Below are 17,649 nucleotides of genomic sequence, written 5' to 3'. Positions count from 1 at the left end.
GGGAAAGTAGTTTTGGGAAATACTTCAGTCATACTGCATCAGTGTGTACATTTGTGTACTGGATTGACATGTCTAATGTATTTCTAACTGTGGCGCATGGTCAAAAAACTGAGAAATGGTGCTTTTGACGCTGTGTCCCCAAGTGTAGATCTGGGGCCACCAGTGCCAGAAGCACCCAGGGTGTGTTTAAAACCCCCCCTAGGGCTGGCCTGCCCCAGGCCCACTGAATCAGGATCTCTTGGGGTGGAGCTTGGATCTGCCTTGTGGACATGCTCCCTAGGGATTCTTAAGGAAGCAGAAGAATCTTCCCAGGGAAAGATCTAGAAAAGGGCCTCCCTTCCTGATAATTCATGGCCACGTGAGGGATTTCCCTTCCAGAGAGGGTGTGTGCTGACGACACAGTGCTCTGCCGGATGCTGGCTGATTGGGGGAGGTGTAAGGTCAAGGCGGTGGCATCAGAGGTAGCATTCCACGGTGCTGTACTCACTTGAAGACACAATGCCCAGGTGCAAACCCTGGTTTTGTCATCTACGAACAGTGTAACCTTGGAAAAGGTTATCTGATGCCTCTGAACCTCTGTTTCCTGGCCGACAAAATGGAGGAAGACAGCACCAATTTCCTGGGATCTCTGTGAAGCCCAAGTGGGACGATGGGGCCAAGATGCTTAGCCCAACCTCGAGCACGTGACGAGCCCTCTGCTGACATCCTTTGTGCCCAGGATCGCTGAAAGCAGCTCAGAAGCAGGAGCTGGAAGGCTGAGTATCCCCCTCATTCTCTCTGCCCTTCAGTTTTCTCATTTGCAATATGTGGATAATAAGGCCTGTCCTGCCTGCTTTACCAGTCACATTCAAATGTGGGCTGTGATCAAAAAAAGATAAGGGACTAGCAGAGGCATGATGATGATGACGACGACGATGATGATGATGATGACAGTGATGATGGTGGTGACAGAGATGAAGAAAATGATGATCAACAGTGGCTTTCCTTTCAGGGGAGCTGAATCCCTTTCAGGCTCAGAAATGCCTACTCTCCAAAGAAGGCAGAGTGAACTGTGCGTGTTCATGGTTTCAGAGACAAAAGCCGTGATGGGCTCGGTCAGCTGCTCATATTAGAAGGGATAGACTTTTACATCTACACCAGTGGCTCACATTTCTATTGGAAAAAGGGAAAAAGAAGAGGAACAATGTTTCTTCCATGTATGGCTGCAGATTATGAAAATTACCGTCATATATTTCCATAGAAACAGAGTTAAGGCTGTTAACACAAGGGTTAAGGCTTGTTAACCACAAGCTCAGCTTCGTGTTCTACCACTTCAGTCTCTTTATGAGTCACTGAATGACCCCCCCAAACGTGATGTTCCTTCAGGACTATAAATTAGATGATTTATTATTTTTTTAAATTAAAAACAAATATTTTATTTATTTGGCTGCATTGGGTCTTAGTTGCGGCACGCAGGATCTTTCCTCGCGGCGTGCAGGACCTTTCGTCATGGCGCACGGGCTTCTCTGGTTGCAGCGCGTGGGCTCAGTAGTTGTGGCACGTGGGCTCTCTAGTTGTGGCACATGGGCTCAGTAGTTGCAGCATGCGGGCTTAGTTGCCCCATGGCAGGAGGGATCCTAGTTCCCCGACCGGGGATCAAACCCTCGTCCCCTGCATTGGAAGGCGGATTCTTAACCACTGGACCACCAGGGAAGTCCCAATTAGGTGATTTATAGTGAAACTTTTTTTCTTTTTTGTTCTCTTCCAGTCATGAGAGGCAGATGCAGATCTCTTGGTTTAATTAAGTAAACAGGTGACCAGAAGATCTGGGTTATATCCTTTTCCTAACCCAGTGGGATCCTGGACCCTTGGGGTCAGAAGCATATCATCTGATATTAGAGTTTCATGCTGATCTGTGTTAGGAAACAAACTTGCTGGGTTATCCCATTAAAGCATGTGGGTTTTGCTTTCTGTCCTCACTTCTGAATGGGGGCCTAACCAGTGCTCCCCGAAGTACAGTCCCTGGACCAGCGGCACTGGCACCACCCGGAGGCTGTTAGGAATGCAGCTTCTAAGGCCCCGCCCCAGACCTCCTGAACCAACCACCCTGGAGCAGGGCTCAGCACTCTGTGTGTTAACAAGTCTTCTAGGTGATTCTGATACACACTCAAGTTTGCCCTGAACTCGAGTCCTCTTTGCTCCCTATGCTTTCTGTTACGGAGAGCATACCCATCCATTTCTGAGGCGTTCACTTTTCTCTCTGGATTGACAGATCTTCCCCAATCTGCCTCCACCTCTGTCCCTCACCTGACTCACAGCCCCAGAGGACATTTCCTCTTCAGCGTCCACCTGTCAGCAGCCGCTCAATGCCTTCCTCAAAGCTCAGAGCCTAGGGATTCAGACCTGGTTCTTCAACCATCCATGAGGCACCTCACTGCCCAGCAGCCAGGCCTCGTGTCTCCCTTCTGTCCACAAGGCTACGTGGACGACTCCTGGATCACGCTGCCCTCTGTCTGGAGCCCTTACCTGAGAGCGGTCAGAAAGTCTCCAAAGAGGAAATGAATTTAGGGAGGCAGTGTGGAATCCTGAAAGAAGATACACTTTGGAGCCAGAGAGATGGTGACTTTGACACTTACTGCCCAAGGGACCAAGTGAGTCACTCAAAATCTCTGAACTTCAGTCTCTTCTATTATAAAAAGGGGAGACTTTCGACCTGGCATGGTTTTGTGAGGGCTGAAGATAAAGCTTACAGCCTTCCCTGCTCACAGCAGCAGTGCAGTGAATAATAACTATTCTAAGTTGGTATGACGGTGTTCCCTACAATTTGGCTCTTAGCAGTAGGCAGCCTTGGCTTGCTTTCCAATAACACCTGAAGTAACCTGGGAGAAGCAATCATGTCACTAGACACTAATGTGCTTTATGACTTCGGGCAAGTCACTTCCCCTCTCCGAGTCTCAGCTTCCTCCTCTGTAAAATGAAGGGACAGAACTTTTAAGGTTGCTCTGAGCACTCCTGAGGGCCTGATACCCTTGTGGCGCCTGGCATTGTGCTGGGTGCATCTCAAGCAGGCAAGGGAAGCCTTGTAGTATAGATGACTCCCTGCAAAAAGCAGGACCAGAGGCCAGTGGCTCACTCCAGGCCGCCTACCTCACCTTGCAAGCCTCCCTTACCGAGCAAGGGGGGGAGCCAGTTGACATTGGCTTCACAGTGGGAGTCCAAGAATGTGATGACATCCCCAGTTGCTGCTGAGGCCCCCAGCATCCGGGTCCTTATCAGCCCTTCCCGTTTCTTGGTTCGGAGAATCCTCACGCTGGGGAAAAGGGCCATGTAGTCTTCAAGTGGCTTCTTCAGGTGCTCTGTGAGGGAGAGAGAAGAGGACAGATGGATAGATGGGTGAGTAATCATTCTTGTGACCCCTTCCTTACATGTGCACTGCACTTTACAGTTTAGATAGAGCTTTCCAGTGCACTGTATCATTGGACCTTTCAGATAGGGTCAAGAAGGGCAGGAATAACCACCTGTGTGTTGCAAAGGGGGAAACTGAAGTTTAAAGAGGTCCAGTGTTAGTGCCAGACCTGGAACACAGAGAGACCTTCTGTACGAGGGCGTTAGCAGCTGTGGTTTATGTCTGGCTGGGACTCATTCCCTCATTTTCTAGCAACAATACTCTGATTTTCTTTGGGAAACTGCCCCTCCCCTTCTCAGTCCTTCAGACTTGGGTGGGCTTGACTGAATCTCCAAGGGGGAGGAGCATGTGGCTTGGGCCTGACCAATCAGGGCATTCCATTTCCTTGGCCACAGTGATTGGTTCAGGGATGGACATGTGGCCTGAATTGGTCCAAACAATGAATCCTGAGAATTCTTTTTCAGAACTATTGAAAAATGAGGCCCTTTTTTCTTACTAGAGTTGCTAGGTTGGTTGGCCCTAAGTCTGGAGTTGCTTGTGACATCTTTAGCAAAATGAGGTGATGAGAGGTGGTGGGAAGATTTGCTGAGACTGAAGTCAACATGTAAAAAGAGAGTGAAAAGATGGAGAGAGACATTATCCTGATAACATTTTGATTCTCCAGATCCCCCTGTGCCTGAAGTAGAGAGACTCCCAGATGTTCTTATTAAACATAACAACCAATTCCTCTTTTTGCTTATTCTAATGTAGGCTGGCTTCTGGCCCATGCCTGGAAAAGCTGTTATAAATAAATCTCAAAGACAGTCTCTTTCTACTAAAAGTGCCAGCCTTAACGTTAGTGTCTCTTGATTTTAATCAGGGTTACGGCCCTTTATGAAAACTCTAGTATGGCTACAAAAAAACCCCTATAGTTTATATCCTACTTAATGGTGAAATATTGAATGCTTTTCTGCTAAGAGCAGGAGAAAGGCTGTCCACTTTCTCTCCACTTTAGTACTGTTCTAGAATTCCTACCTAGTGCAACTGGTAAGACAAGGAAATAAAAGGCATAAAGATTGGAAAGAAAAAGGTAGCAGTATTTTTAATTGTAGATGACATGATTGTTTACACAGAAAATCTTAAGAAATCTACAAAGAAACTAGAACAGGAAAACTTTGCAAGATTTCAGGATACAGATCAGCATTTAAAAATCAACTGTATTTCTATAGACTAGCGAATAAGAAAGCTATTTGAAAAATACAATTAAAATGGTAAAAATACCATTTACAATTTAACAAAGTGAGTACAAAATGTATACTGAAAACTACAAAACACTGTTGAAAGAAATGAACAACCAAAATAAACGGTAAGATAGTCCACGTTCATGGATCAGATGACTTAATGTTGTTAAGATGGCAATACCTCCTATGTTGATATACAGATTCAATGTGGCCAAAAAATCACAGATGGCTTCTTTGCAGAAATTGACAATTGACAAGCTGGTACCCAACTTTATGGAAATGCAAGGGATCAAGGAATCCAGGACAGCTAAAAAATGTTTTTTTGTTTTTGCTTCTCTCTGAAATATTTGGGTTCTTTTTTTTACTTAATTAATTATTTATTTATGGCTGAATTGGGTCTTCATTGCTGCGCGCGGGCTTTCTCTAGTTGCAGCGAGCGGGGGCCACTCTTCATGTGGTGTGCGGGCTTCTCGCTGCGGTGGCTTCTCTTGTTGCGGAGCACAGGCTCTAGGCACACAGGCTTCAGTAGTTGTGGCACATGGGCTTTGTTGCTCGGAGGCATGTGGGATCTTCCCGGACTGGGGATTGAACCCGTGTCCCTGCATTGGCAGGCAGATTCTTAACCACTGCGCCACCAGGGAAGTCCCTAAAAAATGTTTTGACTACTTATACATGAACGCTCATAGCAACAGTATTCACAATAGCCAAATGGTGAAAATAACACAAATTTCCATCACCTCATAAATAGAAAAACAAAGATGGAATATATCCGTACAACGGAATATTACTCAGCCAAAAAAAAAAATGAAGTACTGATACATGCCACAATGTGGATGAACCTAGAAATCATCATATTAAGTAAAGGAGGCAAGACACAAAAGGTCACATATTATATAATTCCATTTGTATGAAATTCCAGAATAGGTAAATCCAGAGACAGAAAGCAGATCAGTGATTACCATGAACTGGGATGGAGGGGAATAGGGAGTGACTACTTAATAATATGGGGTTTCCTTTTGGGGTGGTAAAAATATTTTGAAACTAGATAGAGATTGATGGTTGCACAACGTTATGAATGTACTAAATGCCAATGAATCGTATACTTTAACATAGTATCGTATATTTTAACATAGTTAACTTTATGTTATGTGAATTTTACCTCAATTTAAAAAAAACGGGTAAAGGACATGAATAGGCACTTCTTGAAAGAAGATATACGAATGGCCAATAAACATATGAAAAGATGCTCAACATCATTAGTCACCAGGGAAATATAAATCAAAATCATAACGAGATACTACTTCACATTCACTAGGATGGCTATAATGAAAAAGTAAGATAATAAGTGTTGACAAGGATGTGGAGAAATAAGAATTCTCATACACTGTTGGTGGGAATGTAAAATGGTGCAGCCACTTTGGAAAACAGTCTGGCAGTTCCATAAATAGTTGAACACAGTTACCATACAATCCAGCAATTCTACTCCTAGGTGTATATCCAAGAGAAATGAAAATATATGTCCACATGAAAACATGTACACTAATGTTCATAGCAGCAATTTTCATAATATCCCCAAATTGAAAATCAAATCATCCAAATATACATCAACAGATGAATGGATAAATAAAATGTAGTATATCCATACAGTGGAAATACTATTCAGCAATGAAAAAGAATGAGCTTTTGCAATAATATGAACGAGCCTGCTGGGTTAAAGAAGTCAGATAATTCTGCTCTGAGTTCACTCCATCTGGAGTTAGAGCTGGAAGGGCCCTCCTAATTTAGGGGCTGTGGCTGAATCACCTGGTGAGCTGGCTGCAAATACAGCTGCTTGGGCATCCTCCCAGGCGACTGCGATTTGGTAAACTGAAGGCAGCATCAGCATCTTTGGTTTTACTTGACCCACAGGTAATTCTGATGTACAGCTAGGCCTGGAAAGCACTGGAGTAGTTCAGTCTCTTCATTTTATAGACAGAAAGCTGAAGTCCAGAGAAGGGAAGGTGCAACAGTTAACAGTAGAGGCAGGGCCCCTTGACTGCTTGATCCAGAACCCACTGAACCTTTTATTTTTCTAACCTGTATAGAAATGAACCATTTTCACTGCTAAGGCAGATTATGACTTGCAAAGGAGCTTCACATATTTTATCTCCCTTGATTCATAAAATCATACTCTGCATTACAGTTCTCCCCATTTGACAGATGAGAAAACTGATGCTCAAAGAAGCTAAGAAACTTGCCCAAGGTCATACAGCCAGTAAGTTGCTGGGTTCTCTGTAGAAACATGAGGCTTTCCCCTCTCTAGCTGTGTTTTCCCTATCTCTCATAATCATATACTACTGGCACGATTTTTGCCACTTCTGCCTACCTTACTACGATTTACTTAAGATTTTCTTTTTAAAATCAACTCACTTAAAAAAAAATTTATTTATTTATTTATTTATTTTGGCTGCACTGGGTCTTAGTTGTGGCATGAGGGATCTTTAGTTGCGGCATGTGGACTCTTAGTTGTGGCATGCATGTAGGATCTAGTTCCCCAACCTGGGATCGAACCGGGCCCCCTGCATTGGAGTGCGGAGTCTTACCCACTGGACCACCAGGCAAGTCCCAGCTCACTTTTCTTCAATTAAAAATTTAATTTACTTTAAAAGGAAGCGGTAAAAACTATAAATGGAAAATCGGTACCATTTGTGATAAAGAGCTAATAAATTAAAAAACCCAAACAAATAAGAATAAAGCGACGTTACTAGATTTTAGCCAGATCTTCCTGCCTCCCTCTTTGTCAAGAAGGGAGATATGGGCAACCAGCTGAGGCTTTCCACCTGAGGGTAATCAGAGGAAATGAAAGAGAGCTGAAAAGAGGAAGCATTCTCTCCCCATGAGTCAATGTTACTTAATGCAAAGTCTCCGGGCCACCTGAGACCATCTTAGGTACCGCTTAATCACTTTTGTGCTGGCGCACTTGGGGAAACACTGCTCCAGACACTTAAGTCTCCAGAAAGTTAAAGAGTGGAGATGAGGTGTGTTTTGTGGTGTGTTCTCTGGCACCTTGCAAGTCGGAGCAATTAAAAGATATACAGAGGAAAGATTAACTTCATATACAACCTGAGGCTGGAAGGCTGAAAAATACTCCAGATCGCCTCTTGCTTGCTTGCAAAGATTAATACGGCTTCTCCGGCCCTTTCCCACTTCTCTTTGGAACAGTGGCTCTGTAGAGAGCAGAAATCAATTTGCCCTAATTGAAGGACTAAATCTTTCCAAAAGAGACTTTCTTGGGCAGTGAGACAAGATAGCAAGAGGCATGATCACGCTCCAGATAGGCTGCTGTTCGGGCAGGAACACTATCTTTAAAGAAAAGAAAAAAAAAATCCACAGTCATTGTCTTGTGACCAGTGCTTCTTCTTGGCTGGGTTCAACTGGTAGGTCATTAACACGAGGATGAGATAATCTCGTATACCACACACCACTACTCCCAACAGAGGGAGATATATCCCCCTGTCCGGCTCTAATCATTGAGGGCCCTGCTTGGGCACAGCCCCATCGCTAAATCACCCCAAACGCAGATGGCCGCAGTCATTACAGATGGACCAATTAAGGCCTTTTGACAGCTTGTGGCAAAGTCGGCGCAATTATTTAGGGGCATTTATGCTCCTCCTGTCCTTATTAGAAAGAACATTTACACAAAATCAAGACTGTTGCCTTATTTTACCATGCTGTCTTCTTGGATGAGGACAGTCCGTAAAGTCATAGAATTTTAGAGCTGGAAGGGGCTTTAGATGAAGATGATGACGGTTCTGACGATGACAATTACACGGAACAATTCCTGAGGCCCTGCTCGCACACGGAGCTCTCTACTGTGTATACATAATCTCTGTCACCTACACCACCACTACAAATGGGGTACTATGGCCCCCTTTTATACAAAAAGACACCATGAGGCTCAGAGCGGGTGGTGCCCCCCCCCCAGGTGCACAGTTTATAAATGATGGAGCCAAGGTCTAAAACCCATCCCTGCCTGACTGTTAACAGAGCACCAAACCTCATCTCTGCCTCACTTCCGTCAGACCCTCCATTCCAGCCAGAGAGGGACGGCTAGGACCGGAAGTTAAATGTCTTGCCCAGAATCATACAGTGAGTCTGTGGCACGGCGTTTTCCACGCCGGGACTTCCCCCCACCTTCATAAGCCCTAGGGCAGGGATGGCAAACAGGCTTCATGGAAGTGCCTGTGCTCACAGGTGTGTAATGGATAGCTAAAGCAATGTTAAGAAAGACTCTGAGGCTATACCCTGGCTCAGCGTGCAAATGCCAGGGCTGAGAGATGTCTGCCCTGATGCAGCAGGAAGGCAGCTGTCCTAATGCCGCAGACGCATCATTCCCATTGCAGGGGTTGCTCTGATGGCACAGCAATACAGAATTGCTCTTGCCCTTATTATCCCTAATCTCACGAGAAGCCACAGCCATCCAATGGGGGGGGGGCGGTGAGGCTGATCCTGAAGGTGAGCCCCCATCAGGGTAAGGCTCTACGCAGGTGTTCAAAGAGCACTTACCAGAGTGCTCCCAGGTGGATTCTGGGTGCCCTGCCCAGACCCCTTCAGCATTTTGTTCTCTGCCTGCCTGCCTCCCACCTGCCAGCACCTGCCGCTGCCTGGGGCTCGGCATCCACGTGGTAGACCTCCACTGAGGGCCGTCGTGTGTGTGCACAACCGCCCCGGCTCCCTCGCCCCTCAGGCGGGATAACCCCGAGCACGTGCTCTGTGCTGGCTCCCAGTGGGGTCACCGTGGCTGCCTGCCGTGGTGCCCGGCATAGGCACCCTTCCTGGCTGTCTCCCCTTCCTCTTCTCACTTCCCCACTCTCTTGCTGCTGTTTCCTGAAATCTCCTCTCAAACTAACTCCCTGCACTCAAATCCTGTCTCAGGATCTGCTTCAGGAAACCCAAACCAAGACAGTGTCCAAGTGGCAGTCATAGGTTAGAGGCTCTGCAAGGCTGAGGGTGTGATCCCTTGAAGGTGACGACTTTGGATCAGCAACACGATGATGTTTGGAACCATGACTTCTGTAAATAACGGTCACCATGTGTCTAGTACACTCCCTGCCAGGCATGAACCCAAGCACCCGACATGCATTTACGCATCGCATCTTCACAAACACTCCACGAGGCAGGTTGGTATCCTTGTTTTACTAATGAGGAAACTGGGGCACTGAGAGATTTAATAACTTTGCCCAGGTCTACACAGTAAGTGGCAGGTCTTGGATTTAAACTCAGGCCATCTGGCTCCGGAGTCTGTAGGCTTCTTTGTTAAACTTTTAAAAAAAAAATTAAGAATCATTTCAAACATATTTTTTAAAAAGTAGAATAGGGGCTTCCCTGGTGGCGCAGTGGTTGAGAATCTGCCTGCTAATGCAGGGGACACGGGTTCGAGCCCTGGTCTGGGAAGATCCCACATGCCGCGGAGCAACTGGGCCCGTGAGCCACAGCTACTGAGCCTGTGCTCCGCAACAAGAGAGGCCGCGATAGTGAGAGGCCCGCGCGCCGCAATGAGGAGTGGCCCCCGCTTGCCACAACTAGAGAAAGCCCTCGCACAGAAACAAAGACCCAACACGGCCAAAAAAAAAAAAAAGTAGAATAGAATAACAAAGCCCCAAGGATCCATCACTCAGCTTTGGGAACTGTCACTGCTGGCCTCTCTCGTTTCATCCCCACCCCTGCCCACTGGATGATATTGGCGCTGATGGAGTTTGTGCCTGTAACCATCGTGCCATTAGAGGGGAAAAGCCAGGGAGTTTAACATGGAAGGATATTACAGCTTCCTCTGGACTAGCTGTCCCTCTCCTAGGAACACACCCAGTGAGTTATCCCAATGTTGGGCACCCAGTATCTTCTCAGGAAATCCTTGGTGATTATCTCATCGGACTCCCCGCAATCACCAATTCTGGGCAGGTATCATCAGTTCTGGTGTTACTGAAGGGGAAACTGAGGCTCAGGAAAGGGAAGGCCTTGCCCTAAATCTCTCAGCTACTGAGGTCTGAGTGAGGACCAGAACCCAAGGTCTGTGCTTCCTTGGTCCTCCTTGTATATCCCACCTGAAAGTGCACATACTTCCCCGGGAACTGCAGCCTCCCTGGCTCCTGCGTTGAATGGAGCCTCTCCCTCCTGTCTGGTCTGAAGGGCACTTAGGACTCTGAGGATGGTTCTCCCTGGTGGGCTGTGCACCAGGAGTTGCACTCAGAGCAGTTGCTGAGAGTTGAACTGTGTCCTCCCCAAAAGGTATGTTGAAGTCCTAGTACCTAGGAATGTGGTCTTGCTTGGAAATAGCATCTTTACAGATGTAATCAAGTTGAGATGAGGTCATACTGATTTAGGGTGGGCGCCAATCCAATGGCTGGTATCCTTTATAAGAAGAAGAAATTTGGACGCACAAGGAGAAGCCACTGACCACAGAGGCAGAGATTGGAGTGATGCTTCTACATGCCAAGAAACACCAAGCATTGCTAGGGAGAGGTGAGGAGGGATCCTTTCCTAGAACCTGCAGAGAGAGCATGGCCCTGCTGACACCCTGATCTCAGACTTCTAGGCTCCAGGACTGTGAGGGATTAAACTTCTGCTGTTTTAATCCACTGGTTTGTGATGCCTTGTTGCGGCAGCCTGAGGACACTGAGACAGAAGAGAGGTTCTCATACACTGGCATCGAAACAATGACACAGCAAGAACATGGCCCCGGTTCTGGCCACTGCTGTCTCTTGTCTGGACCACTGTGGTCTGTGGCCAACCAAAAGAGCCACGACTGCTGTCCCCGCGTCCACTCTGTCTCTCTTCAGTCTGCACGTGCAGTCCAGGGGGCCTCTTGGAAGAGAAGAGGACTGCACCGTGGCACCCTTCCGCTCTCTTGCTTAAAACCTTTCCACGGCTTCCGTGGCTCTCGGAAGGTCCAAAATCCTTCCCAAGGATGACAAGCTGTGTATGGTGGATCCTGCCCCCTCTTCAGCCTCATCTTGCCTTTCCCTTCCTTCCTGCCCCCTCCATGTCATCTTCTTTCAGGCGTCCAAAGGCCCCAGTACGACCCACCCCTTCTGCCTCAGAGTCTGTATCCGAGCCGGTCCTTCTGTCTGGGCTGCTGAGGTCTAAGCCTCTTCACATATCCCCCCAGTTAACTCCTGCTCATCCTTCAGATCTTGGTTCACACCTCTGACTCCTCACTAAAGCCTTTCCTGACCTCCCAGACCAGAGCAGGTCCCTAAGGGAGATGGCCACAGAAGCCCTGGACCTTGCCCTTCATGCCGCTCAGCTCGGGTCATGGTTCCATACCCACGGACTGACTTAGTCTGCTTCCCTCCACTCTAGGCTGTAGGAGGGAGAGCTCTGTAACTGCTCTGCTTGCCAGTGTAGCCTTCGTGCCTAGTGGGGGGCCAGAGGCGTCTGCAAATCCCTGCTGAATCCACACGCCTTCCTCCTCCATCGTTTCATTTGATTTGATTTGATGTGATTTCCCTGTGAAGGAAGCAGGTCACGGCTCATCATCCTCACTGCAAGATGAGGGAAGTCAAGTTCAGAAGACGTTTCTGGTCCAAGGTTACACAGCCAGCCAGGTAAGTGGTGCAGACAGGACTCAAATCCAGTTCAGTCTGTTCAGGAATCTTTGCTCTACTGCTGTGTGTAATCAAATTAATTCCCAAGCAGAGTCCAGAGTTTCAATCTCTGGTGCCATCGAGCCTTGCAGAGACTCCTGCTGAGGGGCACCAAAAATAAAGGAGCTCTGTGTGTCACCAGAGCTGGCAGGACACCAAGCATATGGGAGAGGGCCCCGTGGATGGGACCGCAAGGGAAGAGGAGAAGGGGGAAGGAGAGGGGAAGGAGAGAGAGGGGGAAGAAGGGGAGGGGGGAAGTAAGGAACAAGTCACAAACCAGACCAATCCCTGTTGGTTCTCTGGCCTCGGGGGTGTTGTCAATAGTGCAGAGGTCGCAGCGGGAGAGGCTGCCTTCTGCACGCTTGGGCTGGCTTCTGGGACTTCTAGGTGTACTGGGTCTTGTCACGTCTCAGCTCCGCTGGGCTTCTGGCTATTAAAGTGTCATAGCTCATCTGTTTCCAGGATTGATTTATTCTCTTGTAAGTCTTAGCCACTGTATTCTAAGGCACTGCCAATCCATTTGGAGGTGGGCAGGGTTCACAACAGCAGGCAAAACCCTTTGTCCTATTTTGATACTCAGGTGCTTCTAGCCAAAGGACAATTGTTAACATGAGGTAGACCCTCTCATCTTTATTGTCACCGTCAGTGTCATGGTTTCTGCTGGGTGCTTACCGTGTGCCTAGGCTCAGTGTTAAGCACTGTTACCTACACACATTGTCTCGTTTCATTCTTACAACAACTCTCTAAGGCAGGCAGTGTGAACTATCTTAGACAAGGGGAAACTGAGGCCTAGAAAAGTTCTATGCCAATCTATGTTCAGACAGCTAGGAGGTGACAGCCAGGAATCAGACCAGGTGTTTCTGGTGCCAAAGCGGGCATTATTAACCATGAAATTACACCACCCCTTGAAGTCCCTGGTCTCTCCATTCAGCCAGGTGGGTACCAGTTTCCAATCCCACAACCTCAACCCTATCTCCTACCCCCTGGGGCATCCAGGGCTTTCACTTGCTTGGAAAACTTGCAGACAGGTAAATATAAATAGCAGGAAAATTTAAAAGAGAGGTCAGGAAGGAAAGCTATGTTTGCACCAGGATGGGTTTTTGGCAGGGCAAATGTACAGGCATTTAGGCATCATTTATTGTTTGGAAAAGGAAAGCAGACGAGCTCTTCAGGAGAGACATCCTTTTTCTGGCCCAGAGTCCTAGGAGGAGATTCAGAGAGTAGCAGAGCTGAAAGGGGCCTCCGAATTCAGCTGGAAGGCCTTTTCCATTCTCCTTTGACGCGGGTCCTCTTATAACACATTCTAAGGCATTAACAGACACTTTTGATGTGTGTTTTTGAAAAAACAACCATTTCTTTCTTTTTTCCCTTCCCTCTTCCCCTCCTCCCCCGCTCCTTGATAATAGCTTTATTGAGATGTAATTCACATATCATACAATTTACCCATTTAAAAAGCATACAATTCACTATCAAGGAGCCATTTCTCGCACTGCTGAAAGTAGTGAACCAACCGTCCCTTAGTGAAGGTCTTTCTGCCAGGGAGAATTCAGTTCAGTTTAATCAAGAAAGCATTTCCTGCACTCCTGCTGTGTGTCAGGAACTCTGCCCGGCACATTCCTTTCTGTCGATCTAACAGGGTGGTTTTCAAAGTGTGATCCCCAGACCAGCTGCAACAGCATCATCTGGGAGCTTATGAGAAATGCTAATTCTTAGGCCTCACTCCACACCGCCTGAATCAGAGGAGTGGGGCTGTCGATCTGGAATTTAACGAGCTCTCCAAGTGATTCTGACGCGTGTAAACGTTTGAGGGACACTGGTCCAACGTAATGCAGACGGTGACCTCAGAGAAGTAAATCTAGGCGATTGTGATCATACAGCTGCCCCCTGCATCTGCGGGTTCTGCATCTGGGCATGCAACCAACCACGGATTGAAAATCTTCAGAAAAAAAATCCAGAATGCTCCAAAAAGCAAAACTTGAATTTGCTGTGTTGTGGCAACTATTTACATAGCATTACATCGTATTAGGTATTATAAGTAATCCAGAGACGATTAAAGCGTTCGGATGAGCGTAGGTTATATGCAAGTACTACGCCATTTTATATAAGGGACTTGAGCATCCAGGGATTTTGGTATCTGTGAGGGCAGGGTGTGGTGGTGATGGTGCTCGAACCAATCTTCCCATGGATACCAAGGGATGACTATTTTAGGATCTCTAAGTGATTAGAAACAGAACCCCATGTTTCCTGCTAGAATAACAGAAAAACTAAAGCTCTCCAAGGAATCCAGAACTATTTCCTGACCCTAGCAAAACTGTGAAGGGGATGGGTGCCCTCTCATCCTCCTCCTCAGACTCACAGTGGTCCCCACCTGGCCTGGACTCCCCTTCACCTCCCACCAGGACCCTCCTCTCACCTTCAAGTGAGAAAAGATCTGACAGACGAATGCACCTCCTGAGAGGCTCACAGCAAGGCTTCTCAAACCACAGCCCTAAGAATCCCTAGGGGAACTGGTTTTCACACACTTACCTGGGCAGCCTCGGAGATTCTGATTCCCATTTTGTTACGTTCCAGTAACAAAATGCATTTCTGGGGGGAACCTTTGGGAGGAGGAGAGGGAAACCAGTAGGCTGGGCGTTGTGTGGCGGGAAGAGTCAGAGCAAAGCGCATACGTGATGCAAACCCCTCCTCTGCCGCTTCCATCAAGTGTTCAGTAAAGTCTAAAGCCCTCCAGTTTTGTGCACGTGGACTCTGCCGGGTGCTCTCCATCCAGAGTGGAAACAGAGTGAGTCCCTGAGCAGAAGCCAGAAGCCAAGGAGACAGCAGACTCGGGTTTACACCTACTAGGCACCAGGAGCTGTCCCAGGTACTCGGCTGGCTCATCCCACACACATCTTTCACTGCCACCCTATGAGGGGTAACCCTATTTTACAGATGTAGAAACTGAGGCTCAAGAAGGGTCTGTCACCGCCCATGATCACACAACTAGTGGTGCTTTCTCTGAATTCAAGCCCTAATGTGTCTCTTTTCACCATCCCTTACAATCAGTGGCCTCTTGGTCTGATGGCTTAGATTAACTTGTTAGGTTTACAGGCAAACCTCGTTTTATTGCATTTCACTTTACTGAGCTTTGCAGATACTGGGTTTTTTACAAAATTGAAGGTTTGTGGCAACTCTACATCAAGTAAGTCTGTTGGCGCCATTTTTCCAACAGCTCACTTCGTGTCTCTGTGTCACATTTTGGTAATTCTTGCAGTATTTCAAACTTTTTCATTTTTCATATTTTTTACTGTGATCTATGAACAGTGATGTTACTACTGTGACTCACTGAAGGCTCAGATGACGGTTAGCATTTTTTAGCAATAATGTACTTTTGAAATTAAGGTACGTACATTGTTTTCTTTAGACACACTGCTATTGTACACCTATTAGACTGCAGTGTAGTATAAACATAACTTTTACATGCACTGGGAAACCAAAAAAATTCATGTGTCTCACTTCTGAACCTGTAATACCTCCGAGATCTGCCTGTATTTCTCTGGCACTTTTCTGAGAATGAATGGGAATTTGACCTCCAACCTAAAGACAAACTGTACACCATCCCCAAACAGTTGCTTTGAAACCACAAGCCCCTCTGTTCCTTGGTCTCACATTACAAATTACCCCACTCCTCAGGGCACAGGTATTTGGCCTGAACATGCTTTTGGTGATTTCAAGAATGAATTACACTCCTTCCTCAAGCAATCACATCCACCAGCCAGCTCCCAGAAATAGAAAGCACTTCTCACACAAATTAACTCCTCTCCCCTCTTTCACAGAAGATGAGTAATCTATTAAAAACGAGATGCTATTATCTAAACAGGCAGCCTTATCTCCACTTTTAATTTCAACTAAATGCATTGGTCCCTTTTCAGTGGGTGGGTAGGGCCATAAATCTGTTTAACAATCAGATGACAAATAAAAACATACCAGAAGCTACCACTATCAAGTTAATTACAGCGTCCCCTGTTTTCTGAAAGCCACTCCCCACCAATCAGCTACAAATGAGAAGACAAGGCTGGGTCCCTTGAACTTGGCCATCCCCACTTTTTCGCCCAGTTGGAGCCCATCCAGGGGAGCAGATTCATGGGCAATTCCAGTTGTGTGTTCTTGGTAGCTGCTCTTAAATTATGTCAGGTTGTCAGGTGCTGGAGAGCAACATGTGTTTCATTTAGGATGCCGGCTTCCATGCCTATCGTTTAAGGTGTTATTAAAAAAGAAAAAAAAAATTCTCCACTTTAGCAACAGTGTCAGCCTGTCAGTTTCATATTTCTTAAAGGGCAAAAGTATTCCCCTGGGGGAGATTTTCCTGCTCAGTGCGCAGGAAGAGAAAGCTGTCCTTACCACCCTCTCTAACTACTGCTCCCTATCCCCCCAAATCCCAACCCAACCTCTGGAAACCTCTGCTTTTTGGAGTCCTGAGACCTCATCCGGGCCTCTTCCCTCTCTGCTTCCTAATTGGTTAGCACCGGAGGAGGAACCGTGGTATCTTCAGCTATTCACAGAAACTTCCACATCAGGAACTAACCTGGGCACACAGGTCATCTTGGCCTCTAATCCCTTACCTCTCCTCCCATCCACACTGTTGCTACAGCACAGGTCTACTGATGTCATCTGGTGACATTTCAGGCCTCCCAGCAATATCCAGAGCTCACCTTTCCAGATCCATCTCCCATCTCAACCCTGCACCCAATCCTCTCTCTGCAGACACCACTTGACTAATTTTCTTGCCTTTGTTCCTTTACTCTTGCAAATCTCACAGCTCAGAGGATTCTTCTCTGCTTCTCTGTCCCAGGGAATCCTATACTTCCCTCCAGGATCAGCTCAAAGTGCTCCTGAATCAGCAATCGTGCGAACGATGCTCTCCTGATGCCACTGAGTGTAGCATGTGCTCTGCTTTCCATGCACGTTCGGGTTCAGGACTTGTGCCTCTCTGCCCAGCAGCAAGCTTCTTGAGGGCAGGACTGAGTGTGATTTATTTTCCCATCCCTCACAGCACCTGCCATGTGGCAGGTGCTAACAGATGTCTGGTGAATGATCCTGGCTTGATATATTTTCCTTGTCATTTGCTGCTTTTATTTTTCAAAATCCATGTCACCATGACATGGCTCAACATGTCACCCAAAGGAAGACATCAAGCATATTCAGGGGGCACTGCCATCTAGGTATTCACTTGTGAGTCTCTAAGCATAGGAGGTAGCATCAGGAAGCAAAAGTCAACTTCACAGCTGATGTTTATCAGTGAACTAACCACTCATGAAATTCCCACTCAAATATCACTCCCCACTTAATGAAAGGGTATATCTTTGCCCATCATATCCAAGTCTGTTTGTGAGATGGCTGTGTTTCAGATGTGACCATCCTTCAGTATAACACAAACTAATTA

The 17,649-nt window shown here is 46.8% G+C and overlaps 1 protein-coding gene across 3 annotated transcripts in view; it reads right to left on the bottom strand.

Annotated features, from left to right (window-relative positions):
- Nucleotides 1-17,649, bottom strand: part of GALNT10 (polypeptide N-acetylgalactosaminyltransferase 10) — a 223,682-nt gene that overhangs the window by 38,220 nt on the left and 167,813 nt on the right. For all 3 annotated transcript variants that reach the window (XM_082379088.1, XM_082379089.1, XM_082379087.1), the window contains exon 5: nt 3,150-3,335. In XM_082379088.1, coding sequence (XP_082235214.1) covers nt 3,150-3,335 — 186 coding nt within the window. The remainder of the gene's footprint in view (nt 1-3,149; nt 3,336-17,649) is intronic.

Source organism: Balaenoptera borealis (genome assembly GCF_965194805.1).
Source record: "Balaenoptera borealis genome assembly, chromosome: 2".
Taxonomy (NCBI): domain Eukaryota; kingdom Metazoa; phylum Chordata; class Mammalia; order Artiodactyla; family Balaenopteridae; genus Balaenoptera; species Balaenoptera borealis.
The sequence above is the reverse complement of the archived record's forward strand: the minus strand, read 5'-3'. Positions and strand labels throughout refer to the sequence as shown.